At 25.0% G+C, this 17,267-nt stretch overlaps 6 protein-coding genes across 6 annotated transcripts; 3 read left to right on the top strand and 3 right to left on the bottom strand.

Moving 5' to 3' along the window:
* Nucleotides 1-54: 54 nt before the first annotated feature.
* On the top strand, nt 55-1,390 carry PCHAS_0416100 (vacuolar protein sorting-associated protein 46, putative; the record flags this gene model as incomplete). The annotated part of the gene is made up of 7 exons (XM_740741.1): nt 55-117; nt 222-313; nt 561-675; nt 786-899; nt 995-1,063; nt 1,152-1,235; nt 1,340-1,390. The coding sequence occupies 7 exons, from the start codon at nt 55-57 to the stop codon at nt 1,388-1,390; spliced, it is 588 nt and encodes a 195-aa protein (XP_745834.1).
* Nucleotides 1,391-2,201: 811 nt separating this feature from the next.
* Nucleotides 2,202-3,824, bottom strand: PCHAS_0416000 (conserved Plasmodium protein, unknown function; the record flags this gene model as incomplete). Its single annotated transcript, XM_016800032.1, has 1 exon — nt 2,202-3,824. One exon carries the CDS (start codon nt 3,822-3,824, stop codon nt 2,202-2,204), a length of 1,623 nt encoding a protein of 540 aa, XP_016653325.1.
* A 995-nt stretch (nt 3,825-4,819) lies between these two features.
* On the top strand, nt 4,820-6,199 carry PCHAS_0415900 (Maf-like protein, putative; the record flags this gene model as incomplete). The annotated part of the gene is made up of 1 exon (XM_016800031.1): nt 4,820-6,199. One exon carries the CDS (start codon nt 4,820-4,822, stop codon nt 6,197-6,199), a length of 1,380 nt encoding a protein of 459 aa, XP_016653324.1.
* A 506-nt stretch (nt 6,200-6,705) lies between these two features.
* Nucleotides 6,706-8,796, bottom strand: PCHAS_0415800 (dynein intermediate light chain, putative; the record flags this gene model as incomplete). The annotated part of the gene is made up of 1 exon (XM_736172.2): nt 6,706-8,796. The coding sequence occupies one exon, from the start codon at nt 8,794-8,796 to the stop codon at nt 6,706-6,708; it is 2,091 nt and encodes a 696-aa protein (XP_741265.2).
* A 2,065-nt stretch (nt 8,797-10,861) lies between these two features.
* On the top strand, nt 10,862-12,022 carry PCHAS_0415700 (arginase, putative; the record flags this gene model as incomplete). The annotated part of the gene is made up of 1 exon (XM_730841.2): nt 10,862-12,022. The coding sequence occupies one exon, from the start codon at nt 10,862-10,864 to the stop codon at nt 12,020-12,022; it is 1,161 nt and encodes a 386-aa protein (XP_735934.2).
* A 616-nt stretch (nt 12,023-12,638) lies between these two features.
* On the bottom strand, nt 12,639-14,720 carry PCHAS_0415600 (zinc finger protein, putative; the record flags this gene model as incomplete). The annotated part of the gene is made up of 1 exon (XM_016800029.1): nt 12,639-14,720. One exon carries the CDS (start codon nt 14,718-14,720, stop codon nt 12,639-12,641), a length of 2,082 nt encoding a protein of 693 aa, XP_016653323.1.
* Nucleotides 14,721-17,267: the final 2,547 nt, after the last annotated feature.

Raw genomic sequence — 17,267 nt, 5'->3', positions numbered from 1 at the left:
GATATATTATTATTTTAGTATCAAACAAATACTATTATATTCTTTTTTATCAAAATGGGAAATAAATTATCCACAGAAGATCATATATTTCGTTTGAAGTTAAAAACCAAAGAACTTGTAAAATATATAACACTTCAAAATTGTAAAAAAAAAAAATGCACACCCAATTAAATATAAATTAAATTAAAACATTCCATACCTATTTTGTTATATATACTTAGGAAAAATTATCAAACCGATCTGAGCTTGAAGAGAAACGATTTGTAATGGATGTGAAAAAAGCAATACAAGCTGGAAAAATTGATATGGCAAGGTAGGAACAAAATTAACAAGACATATAATATCATATATACTAGACCAATACATAATTTATTTTACTGCTTTAAAAATATATTTATATGTACTTTATTTTTAACACATACATATATAAAATTATAGACATTTTGTTACATGCCTCGCTATATAAAATACAGATCGACCTGTATTTACTATTCCGTTTTTCACTAAGAACTATATCATCCTAGTCTACCAATTTTTATATTAACCCTTTTCTTTTATAGATTATATGCTGAAAAATGTATAAGGAAGAAAAATGAAAAAATTAACTATCTAAATCTAAGTAATAAATTAGATGTCCTAGTTTCAAGATTAGAAGGGGCACACAGAAGCGCATCGGTTAGTAACCAAAGATTATAACAAACTATTAAACTTTAAAAATAATTTTCATTCCCTATGCACACTGTTTATGTATACTCACCAAATATTTGACCCATCATTTTATGCAGCTTGTTAAAGATGTCAGTGTGATGATCCCATTAATACAACAAATAAACTCAGAAACAAATGCAGTTAAAATAGGAAGTGATGTGATGAAATTGGAAAACATATTCGATGAGATAGTAAGACATACATACTAAAAATTGAAAATTAAAAATATATGCATAAATATATACCCCATCAATCATATTATATTATTATTTTAACTTATTTATAGAGTATCACCTCAGACTTAATAAATGACACTGTACAAACTTCGTCTGCCATTGTAGCCCCTACAGAAGAAGTACATACTTATTAAAAAGAAAAAACAAAATACACTCCATTCTTTCTCGATCTCATATATTTTCTTTTTTGCACCCTTACCATTTTAGGTCGATGAATTAATATCAAAAATAGCAGATGAGCATGCACTTAAATTAGATGGACAACTAGGCCCTACTAACACAATAAATAAAGTAACTATACGATTTTGTAGTTATACGAAAATTATGAAGTATATATTAACCTTTTTTATAAGAACAATATTAATTTCGCTTTCTTTTTTTTTCTACCTTTGTAGCATTTGGAGGAAATTACCAATATGAGCGAAAGAATCAAAAATTTGAAATAAAGCACAGAAGAGACATATTAAGAGAAGTTATACAGACTTTATGAATATGTTTTTCTGCATGTACAAGACAGGAAAAATGTGTATATATCATATATCCTAATTTTAAGTATTTCTCATTTTGTATTATTTGGTTTTTTTTATTTTATTCACATATGCAATAATATATATTTTCACGTGCATTTGTGATAGCATTGTTTTTAGTTGGTTTATGTTTTGTTTTTAATTTTTTGAGAAGTATATTCATTTTTACATAAGCGTGTATAATAAAATGCTTATAAATTATGTTAACCAATCTAAGAAGTTATTATATTTTGTTTATTTTTCCATAATTTTCTTACTCTATTATAACTATTTTAAAAACATTTTTACAATCTATTATATTTTTTGCACACATTTGAAAATGTTGCCAAAAAATATGTGTATATATATTTATGGCTATGTTTGGAACTTTCCATGTTTATACGAAACATTGTATTTATATGGTTAGTATACCACCTTTTAAGAGTTAAATAAATTACAAACAAATATAATAATAAAACAAAAGCTGTAATATAAGCTAAATATAGGCGAAACAAATTGAAAATACACACAAATCGAGACACCTAAATATTCAACTTTACATTCAAAATTAAATATAATATATAAAAACAACATACACACGCATATTGTTACTAAAAAAGTTGATATTAACACATTTATAGACAAATATGTTTTAAAAAAAAAAAAAGTATGCTCATAATTTTATTATAACAAACAAAATAAATGGCTAGTCAAATAAGTTTTTTTTTTCTGACCATGTTCATATTTTTATTCAAATATGTATTGATGAAATTACATTGTTGATCAAATATTTGGCCGTACTAAATAAGAATGTGTCTTTTTGGTTTTTTAATATTAATAATTCTTTATTCCTTAAATTATTATTTGTATCTATATTTATGTAAACACTTTTATGATTGTAATTTTCATCACTATTTGTAATACTTTTTGTTTTGTGTTTCTCTTTTAAGCATTCTTCATCATATTTTTCAAATAATATTTTACAGTAGGAAAAAAATATCTTTCCATCATTACAATAATTATTATGATAATTATAATTATTATTATTTTCATTTTTCACATATTTTAGTAAATTTCTAAATTTTTTTTCGTTTATTGCTGTACACCTTAATATATAAGTTGATTGTCTTTGAGCACATTTTTGAATATATAATTTATACCACTTATTATTTTTAAAAATGTTTTGATATAAATCTGCATATTCATCAGTTTTTAAAAAAAATAATTTTATATATTCTAAATAGTTTTTTTTTTTTAAAAATATATTTTTATTGTCATAGAGTATAAAAATTTCGGGTTGTAACTTTTTACCAATGAAAAATATTTTTTTTAATATAGCTTCAAAATTATTAATCAAATTAAGTAAACTCTTGAAATAAGTATTAAACAAATTAAAGCTTAATAAATAGTTCTTTTTATTATTCTTCTCAATATTATTTGTAACATCTTTTAATATATAACTCTTCTTTGTTAATGAAATAACATTAGAGCTGCTTACAGTCCCTTTATTATGTGTATACGACTTTAGGGTTGGATGGATATTTTCAGTATTTAATTCTTTCAGTTCATAAAATGTACCTTCATCATTATTATTTAAGCTATTTATAACCATGTAATATTTATTCTCTTTAATATCATGTATACTAAAAACAACATATGTATAGACACATATGATATAATTTTTTTTCATATCGCTAGTACATGTGCAATTTTTAATGCCCTCATCCATATAATTCCCTTTGTTATCACAAATACTATTATACTCATAACGATTATTACAACATTTTTTGTAAAGAAGGGCAAATCGCTTAACCCTTTGTATGCTTACTACTCGATAATTATTTTTAATGTCGTCTTGATTTTTATAGTCATACTTTTTATTTAATAATTTGTCAAAATCGATTTTTTTTATTATATCACATGATTTCATATCAATTTCTTCAACTTCTTCAATCCCAATAACATTAAAAAGGGAATCCGGATTAAATACATTTTTGGCATATCCTTCAATAAACCATATATTTTTTTTTTTATTTATATTTTTTAATTTGTCTAAAACAGTTTGATTGCTTTTAAACATACATTTTATTTTATCTTTGATCTGTCTTATTGAATTTTTAAAAGTGAATATACTTTTTGTATTTCCATTTGATATATTAAACAATAAATATTTATTTCGCTCACAATTTTTGTCCACTCCTCTATACCCTTTTATGCCTTTTGGGTATCCATTTATTACACATTTATCTTTTAATTCATTCAAACAATATAATTTATTTACCCCCGGTACTAAATTATTTCCAGCTATTTTACTTGTTGCTTTATTTATTAGGAGGATTAAAAAAAGAGGGAAAAAATAAACTGAAATTTTCATACTTTATGCATATGGAGCTAGTTGGAAAAATTAAAAAAAAATTCATTATACTAAGCATGTCATATATATTTTTAACTTATTCTTTTAATCTTATATTTTCGTAGTTTAAAATAAAACAACTACATTCTCCAAACAATAATATAGCCTTATATTTGAGAATGACAAAAATTTTTATATACCCTACTAATAAATATGACTTGTTCATATATTTGTAGATATTTCTTGCCCTTAAAAAAAAAAACAATAAAAAAAATATGTACATATATAGCTATTTCATTAAATGTGTTTCATTTTTATAGTTATTAATTAATTCATTTAATAGTTTTAAAAAATATATATGGATATATCTTTGTATGTATTTCACATATTTTGAATATCCATTTTTTATCAACTTTATATTAAGCTACTATTTTTACTCTCTTTTCCATTGGTTAAAAATAATATATTTTATTATTAATCCTATTCCCAATTGCATATTATTTTTTTTAAACGTAAAAACAATGTGCATATGCGGACAAAAAAGTCTCTCATATATTTTATAAATATGTAAATGCGTTAAATATTTGTATATATATGAAAATAAATTTGGGTACCCAAATTACTATTTTAAGACTAGCTAAAACAAATTTTCCCCGATAAACTATTTTTCTCGCCATTATACGCATACTTACACATCAGTCCATATAATTACACATTTTTCAAAAGCATAAATATCATATATTTACTATCTTCCTTAATGTCTCCAATTAAGCATAATATATAATACTATGTATATATTCTTCTTTCCTTTTTATGCGCTATACATTTTTTATAAGTTTTAAAAAAATGGCATGCATGAGGAAAAATTCGAAGCATATCATAATGATTTAGTAATATGTAATAATAATTTGAAATATAAAATAGCTATATAATAATAGTGTAACTACTACATATATGGGCATAAAAATAAAATCAGCAAAAAACAATTAATAAAAAAAGTTTGGGAAAATTATAAAATGCAGAGTGACGAAAATAATAAAACAAACAAACCCAATGAATTATTTCCTTTAGAAAATAATAATGAACACAATAAAAGTAGTGAAGAAATCAATGAGTTTGAATTAGAGGTTGATGAAGAAATTATCAAATACCTATCTTCTCTAATATCTAATAAAAATGTTAAGCATAAAATTGTGAAAATAAATAATTTAATAGACGACCAATTATATAATTACATACTAACTGGTAAGGATTTGACGAATATTAACAGTTTAAACAACGATCCTAAAGAAGAACATCAAAAGATAAAAACAAATCAAGAAACATTGGATACGTCCCATACCTCCAACCAAACAAATAACGAAGCTAGTAAATATGACATTCATTCCAAAAGCAGTAACAATTTCGATCTCATAAAAAGAAACACATTATCACTATTTTTGCCCTCAAAATCAGAGCAACAAAAAGAAGATAAAATAAAATGCAATGGAAACGAACACAAATGCAGAAACTTTAAAAGTTGCACTATACTAAATGAAACAACAGATGTCACAATTTTGTACAACAGAAATGATGCCCAAACAAACGTATTATATGTCTGTTATGATGAAGAAAATGATGAATGTGAAATATGTAATAGTTATAGACTGAAATATATGCCAAATATGAGCATATTTAAAAATAGTAATATATCAGTTACCCCAAAAAATATAAGTTCAAACGATATAAATAGTATATCAAAAAAATGTGATGAGAACTTACTAAATGCATTAAAAGATTATTTCTTTGTTTTAGGATCAACATCAAGCTCAAGGAAATATATATTAAAAAAAAGCGAATTAAATTTTCTATCTGTTCAAATAAAAATTGATGAAAAAAGAATAGGATGTCGAAAAAAACTGGATCCATTTACATTAACATCAAATATATCAGTAGCAAAGGGAATGAAGTTATTAAATATTATTAATAAGGACAACAAACTAAAACAACAAATTTTAGAATTAAGTAAAAATAAAAAAGTTATATTATTAGTAGGAGATGAAGTTATTTATTGTAATGATCAAATATACGAAAAACCAAAAAACGAACAAGAAGCATATAATTTTATTAAATCATATAATAATAATAAATGCTATAGTTATAGCTCCATTACATTGATCGATTTAATGTCTAACAAAATTATGACCGGAATTGATGAGTCTGTTTTAAAGTTTAGAAATATGAATGATGATGTTATAAAAAATATTTTAAACGATGAATCCATCTATTATTGCGCTGGGGCATTAAAGATTGAAAACGACATTATGAGTAAATATTTGCAAGAAATCAAGGGGAATATCGATAGCATTTTTGGCTTGTCCCTAAATCTGCTATTTCATTTAATCAACTTATTATGACATGTCTAGTTATTTTTATTTTTTCTAGCTATTTTTTATTTTTTCTAGCTATTTTTTATTTTTTTCTAGCTATTTTTTATTTTTTTCTAGCTATTTTTTATTTTTTTTCTAGCTTTTTGTTTGGCATTTGTCCACTGCACACACACAAGATACATACAAACCGTTCCAACAAAATAAATTTTAGTACCCAATTCTATAACACTGCGTAATGTTTTATACTTTATTATTCATGTTTTCATTTTTTTATGCATATATAATATAACCAATTTAAAGGTGCTTACATATTACATTTGTGGAGTTTAGTAAAAATTATGTATATGAACACAAACATGATGAAAAAAAAAATATCATAAAGAAAAGAATCACTTAATTATGTGTATATGTGGACAGTTCATTTTTATTGTAAAACGAGTCTAGTCTACAAATATTTTATTCTCTTCCTTTGTATGGCGTCTTATTTTCTTTTATAGCAATAACCTAATATAAGGGCTATTTTTATCGTGTATTTATTTTATTATTTTTTTTTTTTCTAAAATTAATGGATCAATAGTTGATACACTAGGAGATTTAGATCTTCCTTTTTCAAGAAGATTTTGAAAAAAGCTGTGCAAAAATTTATCACTTTTATCATTATTATTTTCATTATTTGTAACACTATAATTGTTATTTCCATTATCATTCTCAGCATTGCTACTTCGATTTCCCTTATCTGTATTTTTCACCCCATTTGACGATTCAATGTTATCGATACTAATACCATTCATATCTTTTTTTATATAGCCATTTGTCATATTATCATTAGAAGAGTTTGTAGATATACTAGCTAAAAAATCGTTATAATAAATTGCAGGAACTATATTTTGGCTATGTTCAGCAACAATCGTTTTATTTGTCATTGGCTTAATAATAATAGAATCATATGGTTTATTAAAATTTCCAACAAATGTATTTTTAATTGATTTATTTATTAACTCTTCATCATCATATCCTGAAGGTATAAATATTTTTTCATAACAATCTAATATTTCTTTTTCTTTAAATGGAAAGTCATATAATCTATGCATCATATATCTATATAAAAGTTCAACATTAATTAGTTCGTTTTTATTTATAGTATTACAAAATAGTATTGCCGCTTGATAACTTATAGCTAAATTTCTTAAATACGATATAATTACATCTATATATCCTTGATATGTTCTGTTATTTAATATTTCATATCCATCAGATTTACATATAACGAAAACTATTGGAAATGATAAATTTATTTTTACTAATTTTGCTCGTCCTTCCTTTTCCTTTCTCACATTGTTTACACTGTCTATACTTCCTTCCTTGTTACTTTCGAAATCAGAGTGTGTGCCAACTCCATTCGTTACATGTTGTTCTTCCTTTGTGCCAGTTTTTCCGTTCTTTTCCACGCCTTTGTAATTATATATGTACGTCTCCAAGTTGTTCTTCAACTCACCAACAACCTCCATGTCGTAGTCCGAATAGAGATCCTCAAAAATTTTATGCATAACATCAATCCAACTGTTTATCTCTGAAATTATATTATATGGTTTATATAAATCAGTACAGATTAAAATAATAATTTTTTTTATATTTTTAAAGTTTTTAAGATTTTTAATTAACAAACTAGTATAACAAGGATGTTGTAATATCCATACATGACTATTCCCTTGTATATCATGTATTTTTTTATTATCCTCAAAATTTTTTATATTTAAACATCCATAATCAAAAGGTAATACTCTTATTTCATTTTTATATAATAAGTCTGTATATTCTCCATCCCCTTCTAACGATATTTTTTGTAATGATTTTAATAATGAAGACTTTCCTACATCTTTGTTCCCTAAAATTATTATATGACTATTTTCAACCTCGTCGTTTTTATCGATATTTAATTTTTTTAATATACTTTTATATATGCTACTTTTTTCATGTCTTATTCCTTCTTCGTCATTACTTTTTTTTTTTTCGATACCCTCACCATGTACTTCAATTTTATTATATTCATCTCCATGCAATTCATATTTTTGATTTTCAAACTTTATTTCATTTTTAGAAAAAATGTCTACCTTACCAAGGTCTTCAATTTGTATATCTTCTTCTCTTTCCTCTTTCCATTCCATTTGTATATCCTTTTTTTGTTTGTCTTTTTCAAAATTATTAAAACTTTCATTATGCTCAACCATATTATTTAATATTTTCATTTTAGAAACTATTTCTATTCCGTTTTCCAATTTATTCCCTTCCTCTGTTTCACTTTCTTTCGCATCCTTTCCAATCTCTTGTATGCTCAACTTTTTACTAACAATATTATTATCCATATTTTTTATTTCTTTTTGTTTTTTTTTATTTTTTAAATTGTCTTCACTCTTTAGTTTTGAAGTAACTAACATGCTTATACTATTTTCTTTTGATAAGTTTATGTTACTTTTTTTTATAAATAAATTTTCTTTTTTACTTTCTTGATCCTTTACAATTTCTTTCCCTTTGGCATTTCCTTTTTTTTTCCACAAAGTAACAGTGCTTCCTTTTTTCAAAAAGTTCGATGAACTGTTTGAAGCAGTGGGTGTTTCCTTTTTCATTTTTCAAACAAGTTATGTCTTGCTTGTTAAGGTAAGGGCTTGCTTATGCTTTAGCTTATGCTTTGCTTTGCCTAAGCTTTTGGCTTGCTTTGCTTTAGCTTACGTTTTTGCTTGCGCTTGCACTTGCATTTACAACTTTGCGCGCGTCCATGCTATTTCAAATAACAGGACTAGCCCAATGCGACGAAAAAAATAAAGAAAGCGGGATAAATAAAACGGGATAAAGAAAGCGGGATAAATAAAGCGGGATAAAGAAAATATTCAAATATACTTCTTTGCTTTCACTACGCTTTGCTAAGACAACGATTAACAATGTGCTTGCATTAATATACCAGCTCGGCAAAGGAAATAAAACAGATCAGACGAACAAGCAGAATGACGTGACGGCTTATTATAAAGTTAACTATATAAAGTAAAAATAAAACTAGGAAAAAATACATATAAAATGAAAAAAGTATTTATATTAAATTTGTCAAGTATATATATTTTAAAAAAAAAATTCAAATGTGCACAATATTTAAAATGTTTTTTTTTTTTTTTTTTTTTTTTATTTCCATAAACATTTCAATATAAATCCAAATAATTGTGTCTATAAATTATTTTAAAATATGTTTTTAAATAAGTTACAAATATAAAAAATGTCTTTTCTTTAGATAAATATATTATGCTATTTTTCCACTATCATTTCTTAAATATGCATATATATATACATGTTATTATTTAAACCAAGCCAAAAAAAAGCAGTATACATAGTATATACAAAATAGTTAACCGAGCTACATTATGAATATTTTTACTTTGCGACAAACTGCGAAGCCATAACGACTGTAGCATGCATAGCCCATAAAGCGGACACGCTCCAGACTCAAACCAGTTGGAAAAACGAAGAAAAGATTGGAAAAACGATGGAAAGGTTGGAAAAAAACCATGGAAATGTTTGAAAAAAACGATGATAATAAACCTTTCGCATGCTACATATTTCACTTTCACTGCTAATTTACAAAATAAAAATTTTTTAATAACCAAACAAATAACCCCCATCAGTTTTATAAAAATGTAGGCACAGAGAAACGAATCGATATTCCTTATAAGTACAGTTTTAAACATCCCTATCCATATCTAGTAGTATATAAGCATTTGTGGCATTATGAAGGAAGTAAAAAGGCATGTTCCCCTACCCAAAATAAACAACCAAATGATAATTAAGTTCGCATAATTAAGTTTGCATAATCAAGTTCGCATAATTAAGTTCGCATAATCAAGTTCGCATAATCATTGCTGAATTATTTCTATATATTTTTGTTTTAAAAAAATTCATCTCCATAAAGTATGCATAAGCTGTACGCATAAATAATCGTATGCATATAATATATTTTTTTTGCGCTTACAAATATTGTGTTGCATATCTTGTAAAAAAGAAAAAACAAAATAAAAAAATTTTATTTTATTAATCAGTATGATATATTTTGTTCCCTTTTATAAAATTAATAATATGGATCAAACTTTTGCATAATTTTTTATATCCATGTTTTGCATAACTAGGTTGCATAACTTTTTTATAACCCACTTATTTGATTATTACATAATTTTTTAAATAATTATATTAAGAAAAATTTTTAATTTTATTTTCAAATTTTGTAATAATATAGATTTAACTTATTTGAAACTCAACAATTTGTATATAATCATATTTTTTTTTTTATTTGTTTTGTTATGAAATATAATCAATTGCTTGAGTTTGATTATTTTTTTTAATTTTTAACTTCTGTTTGATATTATTTTTTTTTTTTTTTTTATTCGTTCATAATATATCATAATCAAATGCAATCAATATTTGTTTTATAAATACTATTTGTTTCACACTTTGAAAATTGTTTACCTTGTTCAGTCTTTCTGCTATTAAGTAGGCTTAGTATATGCCCATACCGGATAGGGGGTTTTCACCGGCCCAGACAATCTCGCACCATACAGCATAGTGTTAGCACGGCAAGCTGTCCAAAATACTAACACGACAAGCTGTCGAAAATATTACCATCACAAGCTGTCGAAATATTAGCATCCCAAAATGTACGAGCTCGTTCAGGACCACTTGATGAACCATAAAGATGAAAAAAACATCTATGTTACTAATAACGTGTCGATAATTGGATCTCCACTCGCTGCTGGTCAACCTCTTGGAGGTGTAAACATGGCATGCGACGATTTGAGAAAACTAGGACTACATAATGTTATCAAGTCCGTAGGTTGGGGGTATGAAGATATCGGAAATATCGGGGAGCATATCGCAATCAATGGCTTTCTAAAACAAAAAAGTGCTGCAAAGCTGAATGGCGAGCTAAACGGCGAGCTAAACGGCAAACTGAATGGCGAGCTAAACGGCAAGCTAAACGGCGAGCTAAACGGCAAACTGAATGGCGAGCTAAATGGGAAACCGAATCGGGACGACTCAAGCTACTATACCAACATAAAAAATGCCGAGGCAATTGGCAAATTTAGTGAAAAGCTGTTTCAAGTAATGAGTTTCGAATTAAAAAAAAAAAATTTTATTTTAAACATCGGAGGAGATCATGGAGTCGCATTTGCAAGTATATTAAGTTCATTACAATTATATAAAAATTTAAAAATGATTTGGATCGATGCACATGGTGATATAAATATACCCGAGACATCCCCATCCGGAAATTATCATGGAATGACATTAGCACATGCTTTAGGAATGTTTAAAAAGAAAGTTCCATATTTCGAATGGGCTGAAAATTTATTATATTTAAAACCAGAAGATGTAGCAATCATCGGAATAAGAGACATAGATAAATATGAAAAAATTATATTAAAAAAATGTAATATAAATTATTATACTATGTTTGATATAGATAAGAAAGGAATTTATAATATTATTTGCGAAGCTTTAAATACGATCGATCCAAATAATAATTCACCTATACATATATCCTTAGACATAGATTGTGTTGATCCAGTATATGCACCAGGAACTGGAACTATAGCTAGAGGCGGATTAACTTATAGAGAAATCAACTTGCTAATGAAAGTATTATCAGATACAAAACGAGTTATATCTATGGATCTCGTTGAATATAATCCATTATTAGATGAAGAAGATAAAGTAGTACATGGGGATTCTTTACCAATAGATCCTAAAGCTACAAAAACCGGAAAGCTATGTCTCGAACTTATTGCCAGAATCCTAGGCAATGACATTGTTTAAGACTGTCCGCTACTTGCATCTTTCCTACTGTTCTGCATTCATACGATAATGCTTCCATACATTCATACGATAATGCTTCCATACATTCATACGAGCATGTTTCCATACATTCATATGATAATGCCGTCATGCATTCATACGGTCATATCTTCATGCTATCATATAAATGCATGACGATATGATCACGCATTGGGGCTTGCACCTACAGTTTGCACCCCGCCTAAAAAACTTTTATAATTCTTAATTAAATTCTAAGTATATCTAAAACTCCAAATTAATATTCGAGTTAATTAAAGTTTTAAAAAAATATATTTTAATTATATTGCATTGATTATAAAATAAAAAAAAAGAAAGCATGCAGCTGTTGTTTGCGCACTATATATATGCCAAATGAATATGCATATATAAAAGTTGGGGGCGTTAATTAAAAAAAAATTTAAATATATCTATATATACATATGTAATAAAAACAGATACATTCTCTATATATAATACATGTATAAATGTAAACAAAGGTGCATATAAACTTTGAAACTATTTTATATTATTATAGAAGTCGAAGTTGTATAGCAATACATGAATATTTCCATGTCCTACTTTTTAGCGAAACGAGCTTCTAAAGAATAAATAAAGAGTTATCATACTTATTCATTTGATTTTTATGTGGATCGCACTTATTAAACTTGTTACCAACATTATTACACATTCCATAATTAAATATTTTAAAATAATCTTGTTCTGAATTCAATGGTTTTTCTTTTTCAAATCCTATATAGTTATCCCAACTCTCATGCTTCTCATTATGTTCGTTATTACCCCAGTGTTCATACTTATTATTATTTCCATTCCAAACGAAATTATTATCACATATATAATTTACATTATTCATAATATTATTTCTTTGATACATCGGTATATCCATCTCTCTTCTATTATTTATATAAAAATTATGTTCTGGTTCAGCATTTCTTAAATTCTTATTTATAATATGTTCTTGTATACTCATAGGAATATTACCATTTTCATTATCCATAAGTCGATTATTATTATTCTCAAATTCGTAGTTATCATAATTAACTAAATTTATATTATTCATTTCGGCGTACTTATAATAATTCATATTCCTTATATTATTTATTTCGTTATTGACATCGTTGTGAAGAGTTAAATTATTTATTTCATTTCCTTCAACCAAATTTGGAATATTAAATTTTAAAAGGGGTGAAGGATAATTTGTTATATTATTATTTGCTGCGCTATTCATAATTGGATTATTCGTATTTTTAATATAATTAATAGGCCCGGTTAAATTATTATTTTTATTTTCCTTATCACGTATTAATATGTTTTGATTATCTAAACCACCTTTATTATTGTTGTAATTGTCATCAATAATTTCAATGCGTCCAGTTATTACAATTTCATCTGATATTCCACTCGAATAATTTTTTCGAAACTTTTCTATAGAACTACTATTGTCCTCTAAAAATGATAACACATTTAAATTATCATTTAAAAATTGTTCTTCATTGAATTTAGAACTGTCTTCATGTTTTAAATAATTGGATAATGCTCCAACCATAGTATGCCCATTCTTATGATTACCATTTGAACTACCATATTTTGTATTCTTTGTATTATAATGTTTATTTCCATATTCTGTTATTTCATCATTTCGCTTGTTAACTTGATTTTCAACTACATTTTCAACTTGCTTATTCATTGCCTTGTTCGCTTGCTTTGCCATCTTCTTAGTCATCCTTTTGTTGTTACTTCCATTGGTATTTCCCATGACTGTTTCGTTAGCATTGATATTATTTTCGCTAACTGCTTTACTGTTATTATTTTGCGAATTTTTATTTGCATTTTTTATGTTTTGTTTTGTAGACTTATTTTTGAATTCATAATTATTATGTTCGCCATTATTCGTATCATTAACCACATGATGATCTGCTGAATCTGCTGCATCATCCTCTGTTAATACATTATATTTATTTGTTGTAACATTGCGCTCTTTCTTTTTAGGCACCACACAGTATGTTTCATTCCTTTTTGAATTATCACCATTACTACTACTATCTGCTCCTCCCTTCTTTTTCTCAAACTCAGATTTATTATTATTTCCATTATTTATATTTTCATTTTTTGTTTTACATGTACCTATAATTATATTTTTATCTGTTATTTCCATTGGATTCTCTCTTAATTCATTTTGGCCATGGGCATATCTACAAAACTGCCCTGAGAAACATTTTCCTTTACTATAGCTTTCACATAAAGCGGTTTTATATAAATTTTCAGTTGCTCTTAATTCAATATTTGTATGTGCATATTTACATTTCTTATCATTGCATGTTTCATTTATTTTTAATTTTGGGCATAAACTAGTTTTACATAAGTTAGGTAACTCTCTTAATTCATTTTGAGCATGCGCATATAAACATGTTTTTCGTCTTTCGCATTTTCCTTTAATATACCATGGACATATTTTTGTTTTATAAAATAATATCCTCCTTTCACTCGTATTTACAACATTATTTAAGCTTTCATCGCCTTTGTTATTCTTTCCATCATTCCTCCCGTCATTCCTCCCATCATTCTTCCCATCATTTTTTATGTCGTTACTTGTTTTCTCTTTAGGCGCATTTGATGCTGCCTTTTTATCTCCATACTTTGAAACTCCCTTCTTGTTATGCATTTTATTTACTTTCGATTTATTTAAAGTTGCAAAATGAAAATATCTACCTCTTCACCTTCTTATGAATGATAGCAAATAAAAATTTGCAAACAATTCAAGTTAAAAAAAAAAAAAAAACATATAGATAAAGAACAAAATATATGCGTAACAAATTTCAAGCTACGCAAACGTATACGTACAACCCAAATATATATAATGCAAATAGTTTTTAAAGAATCAGATCTTATTCATTCTTTCAGTTGTTTTCATAAAATAAACCCAATAATATACATATATAAACACGTATATACATACAAACATACATACAAGCATACAAAGCTAGGTATGTCCCTATATTACGCACATAATTTCTGCACGCGCTTCTAGCACTTAGATCCTATACGACTTTGTATACATCCTCACTCCGTATATACTTGTGCAAACATACGACACTAAAACGAATAAACAGTTCGACAATACTATAAAGTATATAAAGTATATAAAATTTTATAACTATAGAACATAACTACGGCTTTAAATATATTTAATTATACATACATACAAATAATATATATTTTTATATATATATTCATGCTTTATGGATTTAACAAACCCTAATCAATGCATATGCAAAAAAAAAAAAAAAATTCAAAGAAAATCTAATTTGGTTACCATATAAATATAAACATTACACAATCATCTTTAATCCTTATAAATATTTTCTTAAATTGTAAAACTATAAAAAAATACATACATATATCAAAAACTACACGAAAATATAAAACAAGAGTAATATGTTGTCTGTTCTAATTGGCATACATACATTCACAACTGCATTCTATACACACGCATACAACAATCATGTATTTTTTTTTCAGGAGAGTTATATATAAAAACAAATTGATATATGATGGTGCTCATATAATAAGAATAAGATGCTTATATATGATATACACTAATAATTAAAAACAAAAATAATTGTTATATATATATATGTATTATATAGCTGTATACTATTACTAAAGCAATAAACATATGCATATATATACTTAATACATAGTGATATGGAAAAATAAAAAAAAAGAAATATAATATAATTATTCTTTCTGGTTTCTATAAATCGAGCAGATTAAATATATATACAATTTCATTCACTATATATGTATGATTATTAACTTAAATAAAATTTAAATATGCATATGGTACTTCTGTTAATGCAAATTAAAAAAAAAAAAAACATATAATATATTAATTTAAAAAAATTATAAACAATGCGAAAAATATAACAATAAACAAAACTATTAAATTCTAAATAGGAAAAAATACATACACATAAATAATATAATTCATATATGTCTTGAAATAAACAAATGAAATCGTCCAATTCTCATACTCTCTTTATTATTATATAGGTATGGCTAACAAGATTTTACCAATATATATATATGTAAGCTCGAACAATATATTAATATAGATATATATACAACAACGTCAAAGAATTCTTAAATACATAATCCATGCATTATTCATATATAGGTATATTTTTTTTTATACTATATGAAAGTTTTGCAATACTTTCAACACAAAAAATTAACTATTAAAAATTATTAAAATAAAACTAAGGTAACTATTAAAATGTACTTTTACATTTCCAATGAGTTGGATGTACTAGCAATCGTTATATCGATATTTTATAAATCATATATATAAAAAACTTGTTTTGAAACAATTACATATAACAGGTATATAGCAAATATATAAACAGGTATATAAGAAATATATAAACAGATATATAAGCAAATATAAAACAGATATATAAATATTATATTACTACATAGCTGGATTATATAATGTTGTTGTTTTTATTTTTTTTAGTTTAATCTTACGATATATATAATTTTTTTATATAAAAAATTTATACTCTTATCGAATATTCAAAATTTTTTCATAAATAAAAAAAAAAAATTGTTATATAGGATTATATTAAAATAAATAGATAACCATGCTTTTTTTAATTATTATATAATTTTATAATGCATATAAATATATTTTTTTATAATAATTTTTTTTAAAATAAATTGTATATTCTATATATAAACAATTATTATTTTATTAAGAATCAAAAAATAAAATTTTAAAATAAAATACAGATTATTCTGCTAACAACATTTTAAATAAGTATAAAAAAATTATTGGCTTTTTTTTATTAAGGTTGTGTACGTTTATTTATGTAACTACTACTATGACCGCTACTCATAAAATATATATATATAATCTATAAATATAAAAACAATATATTTTTTATAAAAACAATGCGTTTTTTTATATAAAACAATACGTTTTTTTATATAAAATAAATTAATTTAATTTAAAAAATATTGTCAATGTAATTATTGTATGGCATACAGATTTTTAAAATATATTTTTTTTTTTTTTAAATAATCCAAAATATATATAAGGGCGTGACGAAATGGTTTTAAAAAAATTCAGCCATGCCTTATATGGTTGTTGTATATAATATTATATATTTATTAAAATGTAAATTTTTAAAACATTTCAAATTTTGCA

This window comes from Plasmodium chabaudi, assembly GCF_900002335.3.
Source record: "Plasmodium chabaudi chabaudi strain AS genome assembly, chromosome: 4".
Taxonomy (NCBI): domain Eukaryota; phylum Apicomplexa; class Aconoidasida; order Haemosporida; family Plasmodiidae; genus Plasmodium; species Plasmodium chabaudi.
The sequence above is the reverse complement of the archived record's forward strand: the minus strand, read 5'-3'. Positions and strand labels throughout refer to the sequence as shown.